At 46.2% G+C, this 17,091-nt stretch overlaps 1 protein-coding gene across 1 annotated transcript; it reads left to right on the top strand.

Moving 5' to 3' along the window:
- The first annotated feature begins 354 nt into the window (after positions 1 to 354).
- LOC124015540 (xylosyltransferase 2-like) lies at positions 355 to 15,095 on the top strand. Its single transcript, XM_046330816.1, has 11 exons — positions 355 to 540; positions 4,911 to 5,442; positions 5,964 to 6,139; positions 7,130 to 7,332; positions 7,975 to 8,055; positions 8,783 to 8,999; positions 9,321 to 9,497; positions 9,631 to 9,887; positions 11,645 to 11,840; positions 12,112 to 12,445; positions 12,704 to 15,095. The coding sequence occupies exons 1-11, from the start codon at positions 388 to 390 to the stop codon at positions 13,030 to 13,032; spliced, it is 2,655 nt and encodes an 884-aa protein (XP_046186772.1). The 5' UTR covers positions 355 to 387; the 3' UTR covers positions 13,033 to 15,095.
- Positions 15,096 to 17,091: the final 1,996 nt, after the last annotated feature.

Below are 17,091 nucleotides of genomic sequence, written 5' to 3' on the forward strand. Positions count from 1 at the left end.
CAAAAATGTGGTTTTCTGTTTGTAAATTTACATTTGTGTATATGAAATTTGGCCAAAAGAATAATGAAATTAATTACATAAAAATTATTCCGCTTATTTCTATTGTATGTAAAGAATCCAAACAGTACATCTCTCCACAATAGTGTAAAATCTTCATAAATGTGTTCAATTATAAACCTACTGATGTCTTGCCACAGTTGTCTTACATGCATACAATGCCAAAAAAGATGCACAACTGTTTCTGGGTGGTCATTACAAAAGGAGCAATTTGAGTTGATGTTTTCCTTAAACTTCTGCCTACAACTTCTATCCTGGGGAAATGTAAGTCTATATGACGTTGCGTGCGCGTTGCTCAGATTTGCTTCTCTCCTCTCCTAGCAAACGCTCATGAACACTAGAATTGGAAAAATGGTGGCCAGCGTCAGAGTGCAGAAGCTCCTCCGACGATACAAACTAGCGATTGCCGCCGCGTTAACGATTCTTCTGATTCAAGGGCTAGTAGTATGGAGTCTGAGAAGTCTCGAAGAGGGCGAGGCGGAGGTAAGAAAGCTTAATTTGACTTTATTTAGCTGGTTAAAATACGATTTCGTCTCTGTAAAGCTGGTAGCGGTAGTTAGCAAGCTAGTGTACAGTACTATGCTAACGTAAACGTTAGCTAGCTGCTTCTAGTACTCTGTAGCCAAAGCTAGTTTATAGTAAGCTTGTTCCGCTTATTATAGCTAGAATTGCACATTTAAACCAATTCGCTAGATAAACCACACCAGACTAGTGAACCACTTCTTTGGCCAACCTGTCTCCAGAAATCAGGTTAGACGTTTCCTGAGTGTAGTCATAATCACTTGTGTATGAGGTCATTGTGTTGTAAACTGTAATCTGCCAACCAGCTAGCAAGCAAATATTTAAAAACAGGTCGCATTGTTTAGGCTCTCATTTCATTCTGTTGTGACTTGGCATGTCCTTGGATGAATGTTGATTGGTTCTGCGACTGTCGTGTAGTGATGAAGAGAACGGAAATACATGGCGAAGTTGATTATCGGGCTTGCCAACTGGGTTAATAGATTCGGTGATTATTCAAAGTAGGTGTCAAGACGAGCCAGTATAATGTACATTTATGACATGAAACGAGTTGGAGCGAGCGTATGGAATGTGCGGTCGTGCTTCCATCTGGCTCGTCTTTTCCTTGGACCATGTTATTTGAGTTGGCTCATGGGTCCATTGCATACCATAGTCATTTTAGTCATTTACTCTCATAGTTTGATTCACATTTACATTTACATTTAAGTCATTTAGCAGACGCTCTTATCCAGAGCGACGTACACAATTTATTGGTCTTGATATAAGCATAGTAATTGACATTTAACCAATTTGGTCTATATTTTCTAAAGTACATTGAAGTAGAGCATCTGAACCGACCTGTAACATACTTATCCATGGCAATCTTTGCTCTCCAATCTCACATGCACACCTGGAACACTACCCTAGAGGCCTGGAACCTCCCATTTATTCTTCAAATAAAGTCATTGTGAGATGTCAACAGATTTAGCCCCGGAAACTTGCATTTAGTTATCATTTGAGGCATTGATACAGATTCCAGTCCCGCTCTGCCTTTCATGATGTTACTTGTGTGTGCGTAACCCTCCAGACTGATCAAATCAAATGTTATTGGTCACATAAACATATTTAGCAGATGTTATTGCGTGTGTAGTGAAATGCTTGTGTTCCTAGCTCCAACAGTGCAGTAGTATCTAACGATTCACAGCAATACACATCTAAAAGAATGGAATTAAGAAATATATCAATATTAGGATGAGCAATGTCTTAGTGGCATTGACTCAAATACAGTAGAATACAATATACATATGAAATTAGTAAAACAGTATGTAAACATTATTAAAGTGACTGGTGTTACATTTATTAAAGACCAGTGATTCCATGTGTATGTATATAGGGCAGCAGCCTCTAAGGTGCAGGGTTGAATAACTGGGTGGTAACCGGCTAGTGATCGCTATTTAACAATCTGATGGCCTTGAGATAGAAGCTGTTTTTCAGTCTCTCGGTCCCAGCTTTGATGCACCTGTACTGACATCGTGCTGGATGGTAGCGTGGTGAACAGCCCGTGGCTCGGGTGGTCACACAGAGCTGTCTCACTGAGCTGTGCATACCTGGAGGGAGAGGGAGCATCTAAGGAGGGCCCCAGAAGAGGTACTCTGCATAGGGTGGGTAGGTTTGCTCTGGGACTCTGTGTCTGAACTCTGTGTTTCACTGGTGATGGTTTAAATCTATGTTATTTCATGGAGCAAACCCACTATTAGCTATTCTCTGCTTATTGTGTTTCTATGTTACGTCCTTTCTCGCAATCAAGAAGGTGTTATTACTTGGACCAGTAGGACATTACATAATCTGTCTGAATCAATAACAGCCAAAATGCAATGAATGCATTTCCCTTTGGATGGACACAGTGTAAACAGGAAATGTGACATGACATGAGATCCCTCTGAGAGCCGGATGTTCCCATTGTGACCTCTGGTAGATTGCTTTAAAACATGTTACTCTCCATGTTTACCCCATGAGGATGCATCCAGCTCTTGCTATCACTTCAGTCCTGAGTCAGACAGCCTAAACAAAGGCACATGTATACGCCCCCACCGCCCAATGGTGAAACATCATTTTGAACCTTATACCTACTGCTGACATACTTTTTTTGTGAGGTAAATCATGTGATAAGTGAGGTAATTGGGAGGCTGGAGGAGGCATTTTTACAGTTCCCATGTGGCTCAGTTGGTAGAACATGGTGCTTGAAACGTCATGGTTGTGGGTTCGATTCCCATGGGGGAACAGTATGACAAATGTATGCACTCACTACTGTAAATCCCCCCTGGATAAGAGTGTTTGCTAAATGACTGAAATGGGGAAAAAATGATTTAACACAATAGCAGTGGCCCTCCCTTTTTTGAGTGAGTGGGTATAGAGCTGGGGCCTATGTAGGGCTGAGTGATTGGACTGAATTGCTCTCTGCTCAGTGGCCTCGATGTAACTCACATCTGCTTTAATCAGAAGCTGGCTGCTTGCTGTGCATGTATGAATTACAACCACATGCATCCTATTATAGCCCCCACAGAAAAGGACTTGAGAAGAAGTGAAGAAAACCGCACACTCAGTTCAGTCGTCCCCAGTCAGTGACTTCATAAAGAGCTGCTGGGGCGTGCTGGTCCGCTCTCCTCACATGGTGGTGATGGCAGTGATATGGCTTCAACTAATTAGAACGAAAAAAAGGAAAGAAAAACCCGCCTTTGGGTTGAAGCATTTCTGACGTGAGGGCGTTAATTAAAAAGTGTGAAAAATAGGGAAAAGTTTAATTGAAATCACTGTGTTTTTCTTCAATATAACATAACATTGCCCAGATAAGTCCACTTACAATTTGGTAGCAGTTTTGAACCAGTGAACCACCAGTAGAGTAATAGTCAAACTTTTCTCTCCAAACGCAACTCTTTTTTTGGGGCCATGACGCAAAACACATTCAATGGGGCTGGGCTGTAATATCATTGTCGACAAATGCTTTTTTAAATTGGAACCCCATTTGTGGTGCACTGGGCGATCAGTAGCTGTGTTGTTTGGATTAGCTACCGGCTGACTGACTGGCACTGGTCTGGCTGACTGGCACTGGTCTGGCTGACTGGCACTGGTCTGGCTCCCTGTGCTGTCTGTCCCAGGCCATAGCCTCTGTTCCCACAGTCTGCTCTGGTCTGTGTCTGTGCCAGCGGCGTGGGGCGAGGGCCCACTCAGGGTCATGCCGTCTGACAGGGGCAGGAAACGCACGGTACACTCCCTGTTTTTCTATCCCCTCTCCGGGTGCATATTTTGGGGCCTTTCTGTACAATTCCGGTGATATTTTCCTGCCAGAAGTGAAAATAGCTTGGGGTTTGATGCTTTCGACGCATCCATTTGTGGAGGACCCATTTTTTTTGCATTCCAATAAGAGTGTGGTGAGCAGCCTCCCCCCCTTTTATCTCTACTAACCTCCAGAAACACCCTTAGAGCAAGAAGTCATGATGTTTTTTGTTGTGATTTGCTGAAGTTGCTCCGAATGAATGTGTCCCTGCCCACCCCCCATAACACACACACACACATCCCCACATACATACATCTCCTCCTCCCCAGGGGGTCCTAGTGATGGTGGAGGGCCATTGCTGCACACTGTACAGTTGAAGCGGCACGGGCTCAGGGCTGGGTGCCGAAGTGGGCAGCGCTGAGTGCTCCTGGGACTGCAGGGGTGGCTGCTGATAAGGCCACTTGGCCCCTGGCTGACAGTGATCTTATTGGGCAGCTCAGAGCGTGGTAACCCTCCAGCTCCCCCTGCCTGCTTGCCTGTCGTTGCCCATTTACAAGCCTCACTAATTACATGTCAGAGGACTTCTCTGTCTGTCACACACACACACACATACACACACTCCCCTTTGTGGTCTAAGGACTCTCATTGTAGATGTCAGCATATGTCCAATTTCATGTGGTGTGACTGAATGTGTACGGTCCATGCATGCGCTGTGTGCTCTGTACTGTGCCCAGGGTCTGACTGAGGTTTATTGAGGTCACTGCGGTGAATCACTGCCTTCATTACCCATCTGTATGTTGTGCCTTTTCTGAACTCTGTCTTTTCCTGATTACTTCAACAAAAGGCAGAGGCTAAAAATAACCCAGAGCAGAAACAAAACTCACTGTAAACACATCTCCCCTCTGGTGCTCCTGCTCTGTTATCGACTTGTTGTTTTGTTCGTTCTTAGAGGGTGAATCATCTCCTCGTTTCAAACACTATTCCTAATAATTTTATTGCTCCCAGTATGTTGTGTAGTGTATTGACAGGAAAGAAGGATAACGAGAATCTTCTCTGTGCTAACCCCCCCCCCCTCCCCCAGAGGAAAACGCGGCGGTCTAAGCTACCTGACCACAACAGCCAGGACCCCAAAAGGGAGGCGGTGGCCTGGGAGAGACAGAATGTCTTGTCTGGGAGGAGTGGGGCCCGATGGAACAGCAGGCTGGAGAGGACGGGGGCCACGGCTGCCAGCGCCCTCCGGAGGGGCACCAAGCGCCGGGGGAAGCACACCATCAGGGTGAAGGTGCCCCTGGGCCAAGGGGTAGCAGTTGATGGCGTTCCCCCACATGACCCCTCCAGCAGCCGTAACTTCACTGATACCCGGGGTGGAGGGGAGGGGGTGGCCAGACTACCCCCTCCAGTCATGCCAGGGGAACCGGGCAGCGTGGAGGGGGCACCCCAAGCCCCCAGCAGCGACTTTGTGCCCAAGTGTGACATCATGGGCAAGGACGCCCTGTCGGCCCTGCACCGCGCCGGCTCGCGGCAGTGCCGGCAGGAGATCGCCAACATTGTGTGCCAGCATCAGGCCGGGCAGCTCATGCCAAGGGCACTGCCTCAGTTCTGTCCGCTGCACGGTGAGACACACCCCTACCTAGCCATCATTCCTCTAGAGATCAGAGACTAACAGCACATCCAGACAGACCACACACTGCAGACTCTTAATGATCTATGGGATATTTTTCATTTGTGTCTTGAGGTGCCTCCCAAGACTAAATTTGTGCATGAGTATTACATTTCTTGTTTTAATGTAAATAGATGTCCTCAACCCCCCCCCCCCCAGATAGCATATTTTCACGCCACGCCATCCACCTATAACACAGGGGTTTGAGGACAATATATTTTCCATTTTTAGACAGTTAATCAGTCCCATGTGTATCATCCAAAGAATCTGTATCCGGAGACTCATTCCCATGATCCCATCTCTCATGCTGTATCCAGGCTATATCACAATCGGCCATGATTGGGTGGCGCACAATTGGCCCAGCATTGTCAGGGTTTGGCCGGTGTAGGCCATCATTGTAAATAAGAATTTGTTCTTAACTGACTTGCCTAGTTAAATAAAGGTTACATTTCAAAAATGGTGTCTTCCTCCCAGGTTTTTCCAGCCCGGTCCAGACAGCTGATGAGCTGGACAATGACCTGTCCAAGGTGGAGAACCCGGTCAGGGTGGCCTTCGTCCTGGTGGTCCACGGCCGGGCCATCAGGCAGCTCAAACGCCTCATCAAAGCCATATACCACCGAGACCACTTCTACTACATCCACGTGGACAAGGTAACTACTGGCAGACGTACACACTACTGTGATGGCTTCAAGAAGGATTTCATCTTGAATAACAACATCCAATAAAAATAATTTCACAAAAAAGCATTACTTAGTTTGAACTTCTCTAGATGCACCATAAAGTCTCTCATGGCTGGAAATGGTATTTTGTCATTGGGATGATCTGGTTTGGCTGGCTCAGTTGAGGGTTGAATTCAAAGGGAAAGGGAAAGCACTGGAAGGGAAAGCACTGATAAGTGAAGAGTCAATGGGCTCCCACTGTTGAGACTACGCTAGACGCTAAAGGCCCACCACCTTATCGCTCCCCTCACTGGGACGGGTAGGCAGGCGCCTTGAGGAATGGGACAGGATGGAAAGCAAGTCAGGCTGTTCTGGAGTCCTTCCACCAGGCAGCCCTCCTCTCGCTCTGTCTCTGTACCAGCACAGCAGGCCACTCCCTCCCTGTGTTAGCCTGGAGCTGTCACAATACTTTCTACCTGCTCCTCTTCTCAATGTAAGAATCTGATCTCTCAGGCCTGTTGTCACCAACCCTGCTGCAGACCCCCCCCATCCATCCATATTTCCCTCTGAGTGATTAATCCTCTTCTTTATGTTTTGGAAGTAGCCTCTTAGCTGGGTTCTTCTTATTCTTTCTTCATCTCCTTCTGCCAGAAGAACCTAAAGCTATTTCATACCAGGAGATTTCTATGCACGTGAATGTTTTTGATTTAATGAGTATGTTTACATGTACACTAATATTTCAATATGAAACTGATTATGGCAGTAGGCAGATCGTTACCTTAAGGTGTTTACATGTCCTAATAATTTGAAAGATTGATCAGAAAACCAGGTGTTTTAATCAGAGCATGCTTACATTGATTTTGACCTTATGCCGATAAGTACGGTGTTTACGTGACTAATGCATAATCAGCCAACTTCCATAATCAGCTTAATATCAGATTATTACTGCGATTGTAAACGTCTCCTAACCCCCCACCCCAGCGTTCCAACTACCTGCATCGGGAGGTGCAGCAGATTGCTCAGCAGTACCCCAATGTGCGTGCCACGCCCTGGCGCATGGTGACCATCTGGGGCGGTGCCAGCCTGCTGAAGGCCTACCTTCACAGCATGCAGGACCTGCTCTCCATGCTGGACTGGAATTGGGACTTCTTCATCAACCTCAGTGCCACTGACTTCCCCACCAGGTCAGTGACCACAACACCACTGTCTTATGATGGGCTTTGAAACTATTGTTTAATGTTTATGATGGTTAATTGATATATGTGTGATGAAGACTGTATTCCTCCTACCACACAACTCTGTCTGTTTTAGAAGAAACATGCTCTGGATTTGTAGTTTTTCCATCTGTGCTGGAGCTTTTTGGTTTCACTCACTCTGCGATTTTTGATTCAATTATTCCGTTGACCTGCAGTGACTTTGACTCCTATAGCTACAAGATAAAGAAGAGCCACGGTTCCTTCTAGATGAAAGCCCATGCTGTCATGGACTGTTTTGGTCACTGATGCACAGAGACAGACTGCTAAATCGCCTCTTTCTTGTCAATCAGTTCTGGGTGGATTTCTGAGGCCCTTCTGAGCTGCTTCCAGAGCAGTGGCCAATCCTCCTGAACCATCCCAGGGTTTAAAGGGGGGAATAAATGCACGCAGAGGAGCCGCCACTGCCTCCCAAATCCTGCCGGCAGTGGCTAATTCCACCCATGGAAAGTCATCGTCCCCCCTTCTCTGCTCCTCGCGCCACGCTCCAGTCAGCGTTTTATTCCCAACCTAATCCTCTCTTCTTTCCTTCACTCCTTTCTGTCTTCTCCTCGGCCTATCGCCTTCCGGCAGGACCAACGATGAACTGGTGGCTTTTCTGTCACAGCACAGAGACCAGAACTTCCTCAAGTCACATGGGCGGGAGAATGCGAGGTAGGGAGCTTAGTTAGGAAACCTCTGACTCACAGCCTCGTCAGTCTGTCTGACACACTTGGCTCTCATTGTTAGTGTCTGACACGGCTCACATCGGATGAGATTTTCCTCCACTGCTCTTCTCATCGAGCTTAGCTTCACTCAGTATGATGTAATGGTTAAGCTTTCATATTGGAGGACAGGACTAAGATGTTGGAAGGGAAAATGAAAGGAATGATGATTATGATGTAAAGCTTCTGTTTGATGTTTATTTCCCATATAGTCAAGGACAGCTCTCTGACAAACTATTTAAGATCAGTTATTATTGCGGAAGTTGGGCAACAAGGCAACTGGTTGTCAATGAACTTGCCTTGTAAACAAGAGGTTAGATAAATAACTCTTAATCATTGTCCTGTGCTGTGTTAATTTTGGCAGCTATTTTAGATTGTCTTTGACTAAAATAGCTTGAACTATTACTAAAATGACCAATTTGAGTAATTTCATCCTTCCTAGTTTTAGTTATGAAATAAAACTAGACTGACGTGGCCGCCTGGTAGCTGTGTGTGTGTGGGAGAGCCAGGCAGATCAGCTCAATCAGAATGCGCAACTGAAAGACCAATGAGAATATTGCACTATATTGTGCAAAGGCATGCATATTTATGATTGGACAAAACAGATAAGAAGGAAAAATAGTATATCTTCTGTCATAGTTATTGTTGATGAAACGAACACTGCCTACGACCTCCAGGTTCATAAAGAAGCAGGGTCTGGACCGGCTGTTCCATGAGTGTGACAACCACATGTGGCGGCTGGGTGAGCGAACCATCCCAGAGGGCCTGGAGGTGTCTGGGGGCTCTGACTGGTTCTCCCTCACCAGGCGCTTCGTAGAGTATGTCATCAACTCCCAAGATGAGCTGGTGGCGGGCCTGAAACAGTTCTACACCTACGCCCTGCTCCCCGCTGAGGTAATGGACAGGGAAAATGACAATGGTGAAGATGACACTGTGACAGCTTAAGTCACAGCCTCTCTGGGCAGTAGAGGTGCTAGACTGAAGAGGGGGTGACAGAGAGTTTAGCTGCCAGTTAAAGTGGGTTGGTTGAGGTCATATCTTAATATTGAATGTTGTACACTAGAGTCAAACGTATTGATTTTATGTTTTGAAACATGTCTGGATTGTCTTCATTGTTCAGGAATCCCTGTGGAGATGATGAAATGTTGCAATTCTATTTCCAGTAATGTCACATACCGGTGTTTGAAATATGAATATAATCCCTCTTTGTTCCAGTCCTTCTTCCACACAGTGCTGGGAAACAGTCCCATGTGTGACTCTCTGGTGGACAACAACCTGCGTGTTACCAACTGGAACAGGAAGCTTGGCTGTAAGTGCCAGTACAAACACATAGTGGACTGGTGCGGCTGCTCTCCCAACGACTTCAAACCACAGGACCTCGTCAGGATACAGGTCAGCTAGCCAGCAGAGGGCACTGTTGTACCTATCATAAGAGTTCAAATTGAGTGTCCTTAACTGCTGCACTCTTCCTCAGCCAACAAGTGTAGTATTTAACCTTGATTCTCATGTGTTCATTCCCCCACAGCAACTGACCCGGCCCACGTTCTTTGCCCGAAAGTTTGAGTCCACGGTGAACCAAGAGGCTATACACATCCTGGACACCCACCTGTATGGACACTACGCCCCAGGGACAGTGGCCATCAAGGCCTACTGGGAGAGCCTGTTTGAGCTGGCGGACGGGGTGGGCTCCCTCAGTGACGTGGCCCTCACGGCCTACTCTTCCTTCTTCCGCCTGGGCCTCAGGAGCCTGGAGAGCAGCCAGACCAGCCTGGAGACCTGCAGGTGAGGCCCTGCCCTGAATACTACAATTCTTCCAAATGGTAGATTCAGACTGGAAGATTTCACTATTACTTAGACTAGTTGAGACTCAATATATTGATTTCTTCAAAAGAAGGACAACTTAAGTCTGGGTTTAATTACCGTAATTTCTGGACTATTAAGCGCACCTGAATATAAGCCGCACCCACTGAATTACAAAAAAAAAGTATTTTGTACATAACTAAACCACACATGTCTATAAGCCGCAGGTGCCTACCGGTACATTGAAACAAATTCACTTTACACAGCCTTTAAACGAAACACGGCTTGTAACAAAAATAAATAGGCTTTTAAACGAAACACTGCTTGTTACAAAACCAAATAGGCTTTTAAACGAAACATGGCTTGTTACAAAAATAGATAGGCTTTTAAACGAAACACGGCTTGTAACAAAAATAGATAGGCTTTTAAACGAAACACGGCTTGTAACAAAAATAGATAGGCTTTTAAACAAAACACGGCTTGTAACAAAAATAGATAGGCTTTTAAACAAAACACGGCTTGTAACAAAAATAGATAGGCTTTTAAACGAAACACGGCTTGTTACAAAAATAGATAGGCTTTTAAACGAAACACGGCTTGTTACAAAAATAGATAGGCTTTTAAACGAAACACGGCTTGTTACAAAACCAAATAGGCTTTTAAACGAAACACGGCTTGTTACAAAACCAAATAGGCTTTTAAAGGAAACACTGCTTGTTACAAAACCAAATAGGCTTTTAAACGAAACACTGCTTGTTACAAAACCAAATAGGCTTTTAAACGAAACACGGCTTGTAACAAAAAATAAATAAAAATAGCAGTAAACCGTAGCCTACCAAGAAAGTCATTGGTCACTATCTTCCTCCTCCTGTGCACTGAAACCACTGAAGTCATCTCCTTCGGTGTCGGAGTTGAATATCCTCAGAATGTCAGAGGAACCTCATCCATATTTATGTCGTGCTGGCCGATGGAATGCTCCGCTATCTTTGCATCAGTGAGTTTGCGGTAGTTTGAAACTTTTTCCTCGTAGTCGGGATTGAGCTGCTGACACAGACTCGTCCGTACTCTGATGGACAGGCCTTTACGTCTCATAAATCTTAGACACCACGATGGTCCATCTCTAAAATCCTCTTACTTCATTGCGGTGGCGATTGTTTTGGCTTTCAGTCGGATCTGCACAGTTGAAACACCTCGGCCGTCTGCTCTCTGTGTGTTGACCCAGTCTTCAAGCTCATTTTCTAGTTCGGGCCATCTGCGCTTCTTCCCTCTGAAAGATTTGGTTGTCTTTTTGCACTGAGTCAGTTCCTCACGCTGCTGTTTCCAACGTCTTATCATCGACTCATTAAGGCCAAGCTCCCGTGCAGCAGCTCTCTTTCCTTTTCCAACAGCCAGATCGATCGCCTCCAACTTGAAAGCTGCATCATATGCATTTCTCTGTGTCTTTTCCATGATGAGGGTGACAAAATGACTACCGTAATCAGAATGATGGGAAGTTTGAGCGCGCTCGATTTACGTCACAATGTGACGGTGCTCAGTTTTTTGGCGGCATGAATCTTGTGAAAGCGGGAAAAATCCATAAATTAGCCGCGTCATTGTATAAGCCGCGAGGTTCAAAGCGTGGGAATAAAGTAGTGGCTTATAGTCTGGAAATTACGGTATTGATGAACACACAAAAAAATATCTCAATTTATTTGACCATCTCATATTGTCTATTCAAATCTCTTCCTCTTTTTGTGCAGGTATGAGCCAATAGGCTACCCGGTGTCGGTGCACCTGTATTTCTACGACGAGCGTTTCCAGGGCTACTTGGTCCGTCAGGAGGTGCAGAAGGTGGGGTCAAGGGTCAGGGAAACGGTGGAGGTGTGGGCCGTGCCTCAGGCCACCATGCAGCTGGAGAACAACCTCCGGGAGTTTGAGAGGCTCAAGAACCTGGAGGTGGGTGGGACCTGAGATGCATATGTCTATCTATCTGTATTTCTATGGGTATTGTGTACAGTCAAGGCTGTTGCAGTTAGTGGTGTATGACAAGGGCTGAGACTACGGGTGAACAAGTTTGTGGAGCTAGTTTGATGATGAAATACCAGTACATACTGTAGACTAGATGTTGGATACAAAGCAGCAGGTTAGAATAACAATAGGACAACCAGGCTACATGACTGCCCTTCCACGTTGATGTGAAATGTCTGTGCTTATGTTTCCCCCTCAGGTGGGCACAGAGTGGGACCCCAAGGAGAGAATATTCCGGAACTTCGGTGGTGTGATCGGGCCGCTAGACGAGCCGGTGGCGGTACAGAAGTGGGTTCGGGGGCCCAACCTCACTGCCACCATTGTGTGGATCGACCCCGCCCAGACGGTGGCGGCGTCTTATGACATCAGTGTGGATGTGGACGCAGAGTACACGCAGTACAAGCCCCCGCTGCAGCGGCCGCTCCGCCCCGGGGCCTGGACAGTCAGGGTGCTGAGGCTGTGGGAGCGTGTGGCTGAGGCTCGCTTCCTCGTCATGCCCCTGGCCTTCAAAGGACGAGAGCCACTACGCCAAGGTGAGCCTGGTGGTTTGAGGGTCTGGTAGTTCATTACTTTTTACCAGGAAGTGAAGTGGTTCCAAAGGGAGTGTAGTTCAGGGTAGTTTACCCTTTTGGTGTTCTGTTTGATTCAGTGTGGCCATTCAGCCTCTGTATTCAAGTCACTGGAAGACTATCAGTGTGTATTTATGTATCAGATGAGGATGTTGCAAACTGATACCTAACAGTCCTCTCTCCTTCCCTTTCCTCCTCTCTATGCCACCCTGCCTGATCCAGAGGAGGACAGCTGGCTGCACGCGGGGCCACCAGGCAACCTGTACCTGGAGCAGGGCTTCCAGCAGCTGAGATCTGTTCTGAAGCTGCCCCCACAGGAGCCTGCCCTGCAGGAGGCCCAGCAGAGGGCCCAGCTGGTGGGCAAGCCCCTGGAAGCCTGGGTGGACCGCACAGTGGGGGCCTTTTGGGTGACCGGGGACCTGTGCTCCACCCTGCCTTCCCCGGGCCCCTGCCCTTCCCTGGGCCCCTGTACCAAGTCCACCTGGAGCTCCCTCGCCCCAGACCCTAAGTCAGAACTTGGCCCTGTCAAAGGTGACGGCCGGATCAGGTAGCCCCCCGGACAGGAGGCATGCTGGACTACAGTAGAGGGAGAAGGGATTATATGTGAGCCCTGAGAAGAGGGGAGGATATATGAGTCCTGAGGGGAGAGTGGGGTCTGGTCTCTAAGGCTAACTCATAAGGCACATAAATAGACACGGCTTCTCCCTACATATGCTGAGGAGTGGCTATGCTCCCAGTTTAGAGGCTACATGCCCTTTTCAGAGGAGATGCGTGCTGGAAATTTGCACACGAAGACTGCAAGACAAAGTTTTTTTTGTGTTCGAACTTGCTCGTTACACGGACAATTTGTGTTATGTTATCTGTCTGCATATAAGTCTTCATTCAGGATCTGTCTGGGTAGAACTTTGGAAAGAGGAGAACCCCACCCGCATATGTTTGAACTCTGTTCAATGCACAGTTTTCTTCTGCTTTAAGGAATTTAAAGCAGTGGCCAACATTTTGACAGTGGCTAAATGCTGTGTTGTATTGTTAGAGGGCAGTGGGTCCTCTGGACTAGTATCTTCGTGCTTATTTTCAAGCATTATTATCAGAACAGCAGCAGCAGATTGGGGAAGTGCACTTTACTGTTAGACTAAAGTTGCACAGGACAGGGTCGATCAGTAGTTGGAGAATGACAACGAGGAGGATTAGGAGCTTAACAGGTCAAGGTGGAGGTCGTCACAATGGTGACATGGCATCCTCTTCAATTACTTACATGTCTTTTGTATAAAAGTGCTGCTAGAACATTGTGGCGTCACTATCACATATCTGACTCAGCTCGCTCACCTGGAGGAGGAACAATAATAATGTTCTGAGTTACCAGCTGGGAGACAAGTTAAAGTTGGGAGAGAGTCCTCTTCCCCCATGAGTTCTGTTTACTGTGACATATGTTTTTAAATGTTTGTTTTGTTTGTTTCTTGAACATTGAGATGTGAAATGTCTTTGTTGTCCATGATCACTGCAAAGCAAAGCCACCGGGGGTTTTGTGTGTCAGAGGAAGTGCCTAACTGATGTAGGTAATATTCTAGGCTACAGTGGCCTGGCTCTCCAGTGTGGCATCATCATTTTCACAGTGGACTACATCGCTTCTCAATGGGTCTAGTCATAGTTATGGTATATAGGCCTAGCTAGAGCCATATAGAGTTAGGCAAACTTTTAGAATATTGAATATTGTTCTAATACCAGACAGTCATGCAAATACATCATAATGCAGAAACTTCATTGGCCCAACTCTCTAAGTACATGGTTCTGGGCTAGCTGCCTCTTCTGTATCAGTGTATATGCAGTGCAGTACTGTCCATGTGGCCTATGCTCTGTATGCCAACAAAGTGAAGACTCTTCTGTCATCTACCTACCACTTTAATGTTACTGGTTGTCCATAAGCATTTCTACAACAATGAAACTCTCATCCAAGAGGGGTCAACATGACTATTTAATGGTCTGGTTAAAAAATCGAAGCTGCCTTTACTTTGTTAATATGAACTGTTTATAATGGGAGAATAGCTTAAAGACGTGCACTTACTTCCCTTTTAGACAATTCTGAAACCCTATACCTTTTTGTTTTTAATTGTAATGTTTTAAAACTAGACTGTCTGAAACTCCTACTTTTCTTATTCTTTTTTTTTCAGTCTCTGCCACTGAGTTTACAAGTGACCTTGTTTCCCTTGCACACTTGCTTCAATGATGCTTCCATTTAACAGAAAGAATAGCAGAGCACCGTTTAGTGTAAATGGAATAGGTTATTCATATTTTAGTCTTTGAGAAATATATATTTGTCCATCCATTCAATATCAACTCCTCTGTCAAACTATTGAGAACCACTTCTTGTATTATTTGTTTTGGACACATCACATTCAATGTCACTTCTGTCCACGCTTCCGTCCACAGCCCACTCATGACTCACTCTGATGATGATGACATAGTGACACTGGCTCCCTGACTGAGGCATGACAGTGCTGGACTGAAGAGGGGACTGCTGGCCAATCACAGAACGCCTCTGGTAAAACATGGCAACTGGTTGACTGGTGGCACCATAACAAAAAACAAACAAATAAAAAAAATCCAATCTTGTCCAGTCTTGCTTTTTTGGGGTATTTTGTTTTTGACTAGTTGATTGTTTTCAAATAGCAGAATGAAATATTCTGCTAGTGATAATATCAGTGCTTTATGTGATTATTTTAACATGTTTCCAAGGCTCTTAGAGAGGCTGGATAGTATCAATAATCATTAAGGGGTTGTATGTGTTCACGTGTGAAATTAGTTATTGACATACAATATATTATTTCAGCCACAATTACTAAAAGCAGGTTTAGGATATGACTCAATATGCCTCATCCATCTCTCAAAAGTACACTGCTCAAAAAAAAAGGGAACACTAAAATAACATCCTAGATCTGAATGAAATATTCTTATTAAATACTTTTTTCTTTACATAATTTGTGTGATTTGTCAGCACATTCAACTATCAATGGAAATCAAATTTATCAACCCATGGAGGTCTGGATTTGGAGTCGCACTCAAAATTAAAGTGGAAAACCACACTACAGGCTGATCCAACTTTGATGTAATGTCCTTAAAACAAGTCAAAATGAGGCTCAGTAGTGTGTGTGGCCTCTGTGCCTGTATGAACTCCCTACAATGTCTGGGCATGCTCCTGATGAGGTGGCGGATGGTCTCCTGAGGGATCTCCTCCCAGACCTGGACTAAAGCATCCGCCAACCCCTGGACAGTCTGGTGCAACATGGCGTTGGTGGATGGAGCGAGACATGATGTCCCAGATGTGCTCAATTGGATTCAGGTCTGGGGAACGGGCGGGCCAGTTCATAGCATCAACGCCTTCCTCTTGCAAGAACTGCTGACACACTCCAGCCACATGAGGTCTAGCATTGTCTTGCATTAGGAGGAACCCAGGGCCAACCGCACCAGCATATGGTCTCACGAGGGGTCTGAGGATCTCATCTCGGTACCTAATGGCAGTCAGGCTAACTCTGGCGAGCACATGGAGTGGGCCCCCCAAAAAATGCCACCCCACACCATGACTGACCCACCGCCAAACCGGTCATGCTGGAGGATGTTGCAGTCAGCAGAACGTTCTCCACGGCGTCTCCAGACTCTGTCACGTCTGTCACATGTGCTCAGTGTGAACCTGCTTTCATCTGTGAAGAGCACAGGGCGCCAGTGGCGAATTTGCCAATCTTGGTGTTCTCTGGCAAATGCCAAATGTCCTGCACGGTGTTGGGCTGTAAGCACAACCCCCACCTGTGGACGTCGGGCCCTCATACCACCCTCATGGAGTCAGGTTTTCCTGTGCCTGACCGATTGAGCAAATACGTGCACATTTGTGGCCTGCTGGAGGTCATTTTTCAGGGCTCTGGCAGTGCTCCTCCTGCTCCTCCTTGCACAAAGGCGGAGGTAGCGGTCCTGCTGCTGGGTTGTTGCCCTCCTACGGCCTCCTCCACTTCTGATGTACTGGCCTGTATCCTGGTAGCGCCTCCATGCTCTGGACACTACGCTGACAGACAGAGCAAACCTTCTTGCCACAGCTCGTATTGATGTGCCGTCCTGGATGAGCTGCACTACCTGAGCCACTTGTGTGGGTTGTAGACTCCGTCTCATGCTACCACTAGAGTGAAAGCACCGCCAGCATTCAAAAGTGACCAAAACATCAGCCAGGAAGCATAGGAACTGAGAAGTGGTCTGTGGTCACCACCTGCAGAACTACTCCTTTATTGGGGGTGTCTTGCTAAATGCCTATAATTTCCACCTGTTGTCTATTCCATTTGCACAGCAGCATGTGAAATTTATTGTCAATCAGTGTTGCTTCCTAAGTGGACAGTTTGATTTCACAGAAGTGTGATTGACTTGGCGTTACATTGTGTTTTTTAAGTGTTCCCTTTATTTTTTTGAACAGTGTATATAGCTAATTCGCAGTAATCCCAAAGAGAAGACACGTGATGATTTGCGTTTGAAGAAAGGCGCTCACCATGGTGCTGAACACGATGCACGTCCTCCACTTCAACGCACACGGTTGACATGGTTTCATAAATACTATAGTACACCTCCGTGTCCGC

The sequence above is a fragment of the Oncorhynchus gorbuscha genome, linkage group LG26, assembly GCF_021184085.1.
Source record: "Oncorhynchus gorbuscha isolate QuinsamMale2020 ecotype Even-year linkage group LG26, OgorEven_v1.0, whole genome shotgun sequence".
NCBI classification, from domain to species: Eukaryota; Metazoa; Chordata; class Actinopteri; order Salmoniformes; family Salmonidae; genus Oncorhynchus; species Oncorhynchus gorbuscha.

Excerpts from the sequence above, each read along its gene's own strand:
- LOC124015540 (XM_046330816.1), top strand. The coding sequence starts at position 388 with ATGAACACTAGAATTGGAAAAATGGTGGCCAGCGTCAGAGTGCAGAAG. Across the intron at positions 7,333-7,974 it reads GCCACTGACTTCCCCACCAG|GACCAACGATGAACTGGTGG; the intron begins GTCAGTGACCAC and ends GCCTTCCGGCAG. Across the intron at positions 11,841-12,111 it reads AGAGGCTCAAGAACCTGGAG|GTGGGCACAGAGTGGGACCC; the intron begins GTGGGTGGGACC and ends TTTCCCCCTCAG.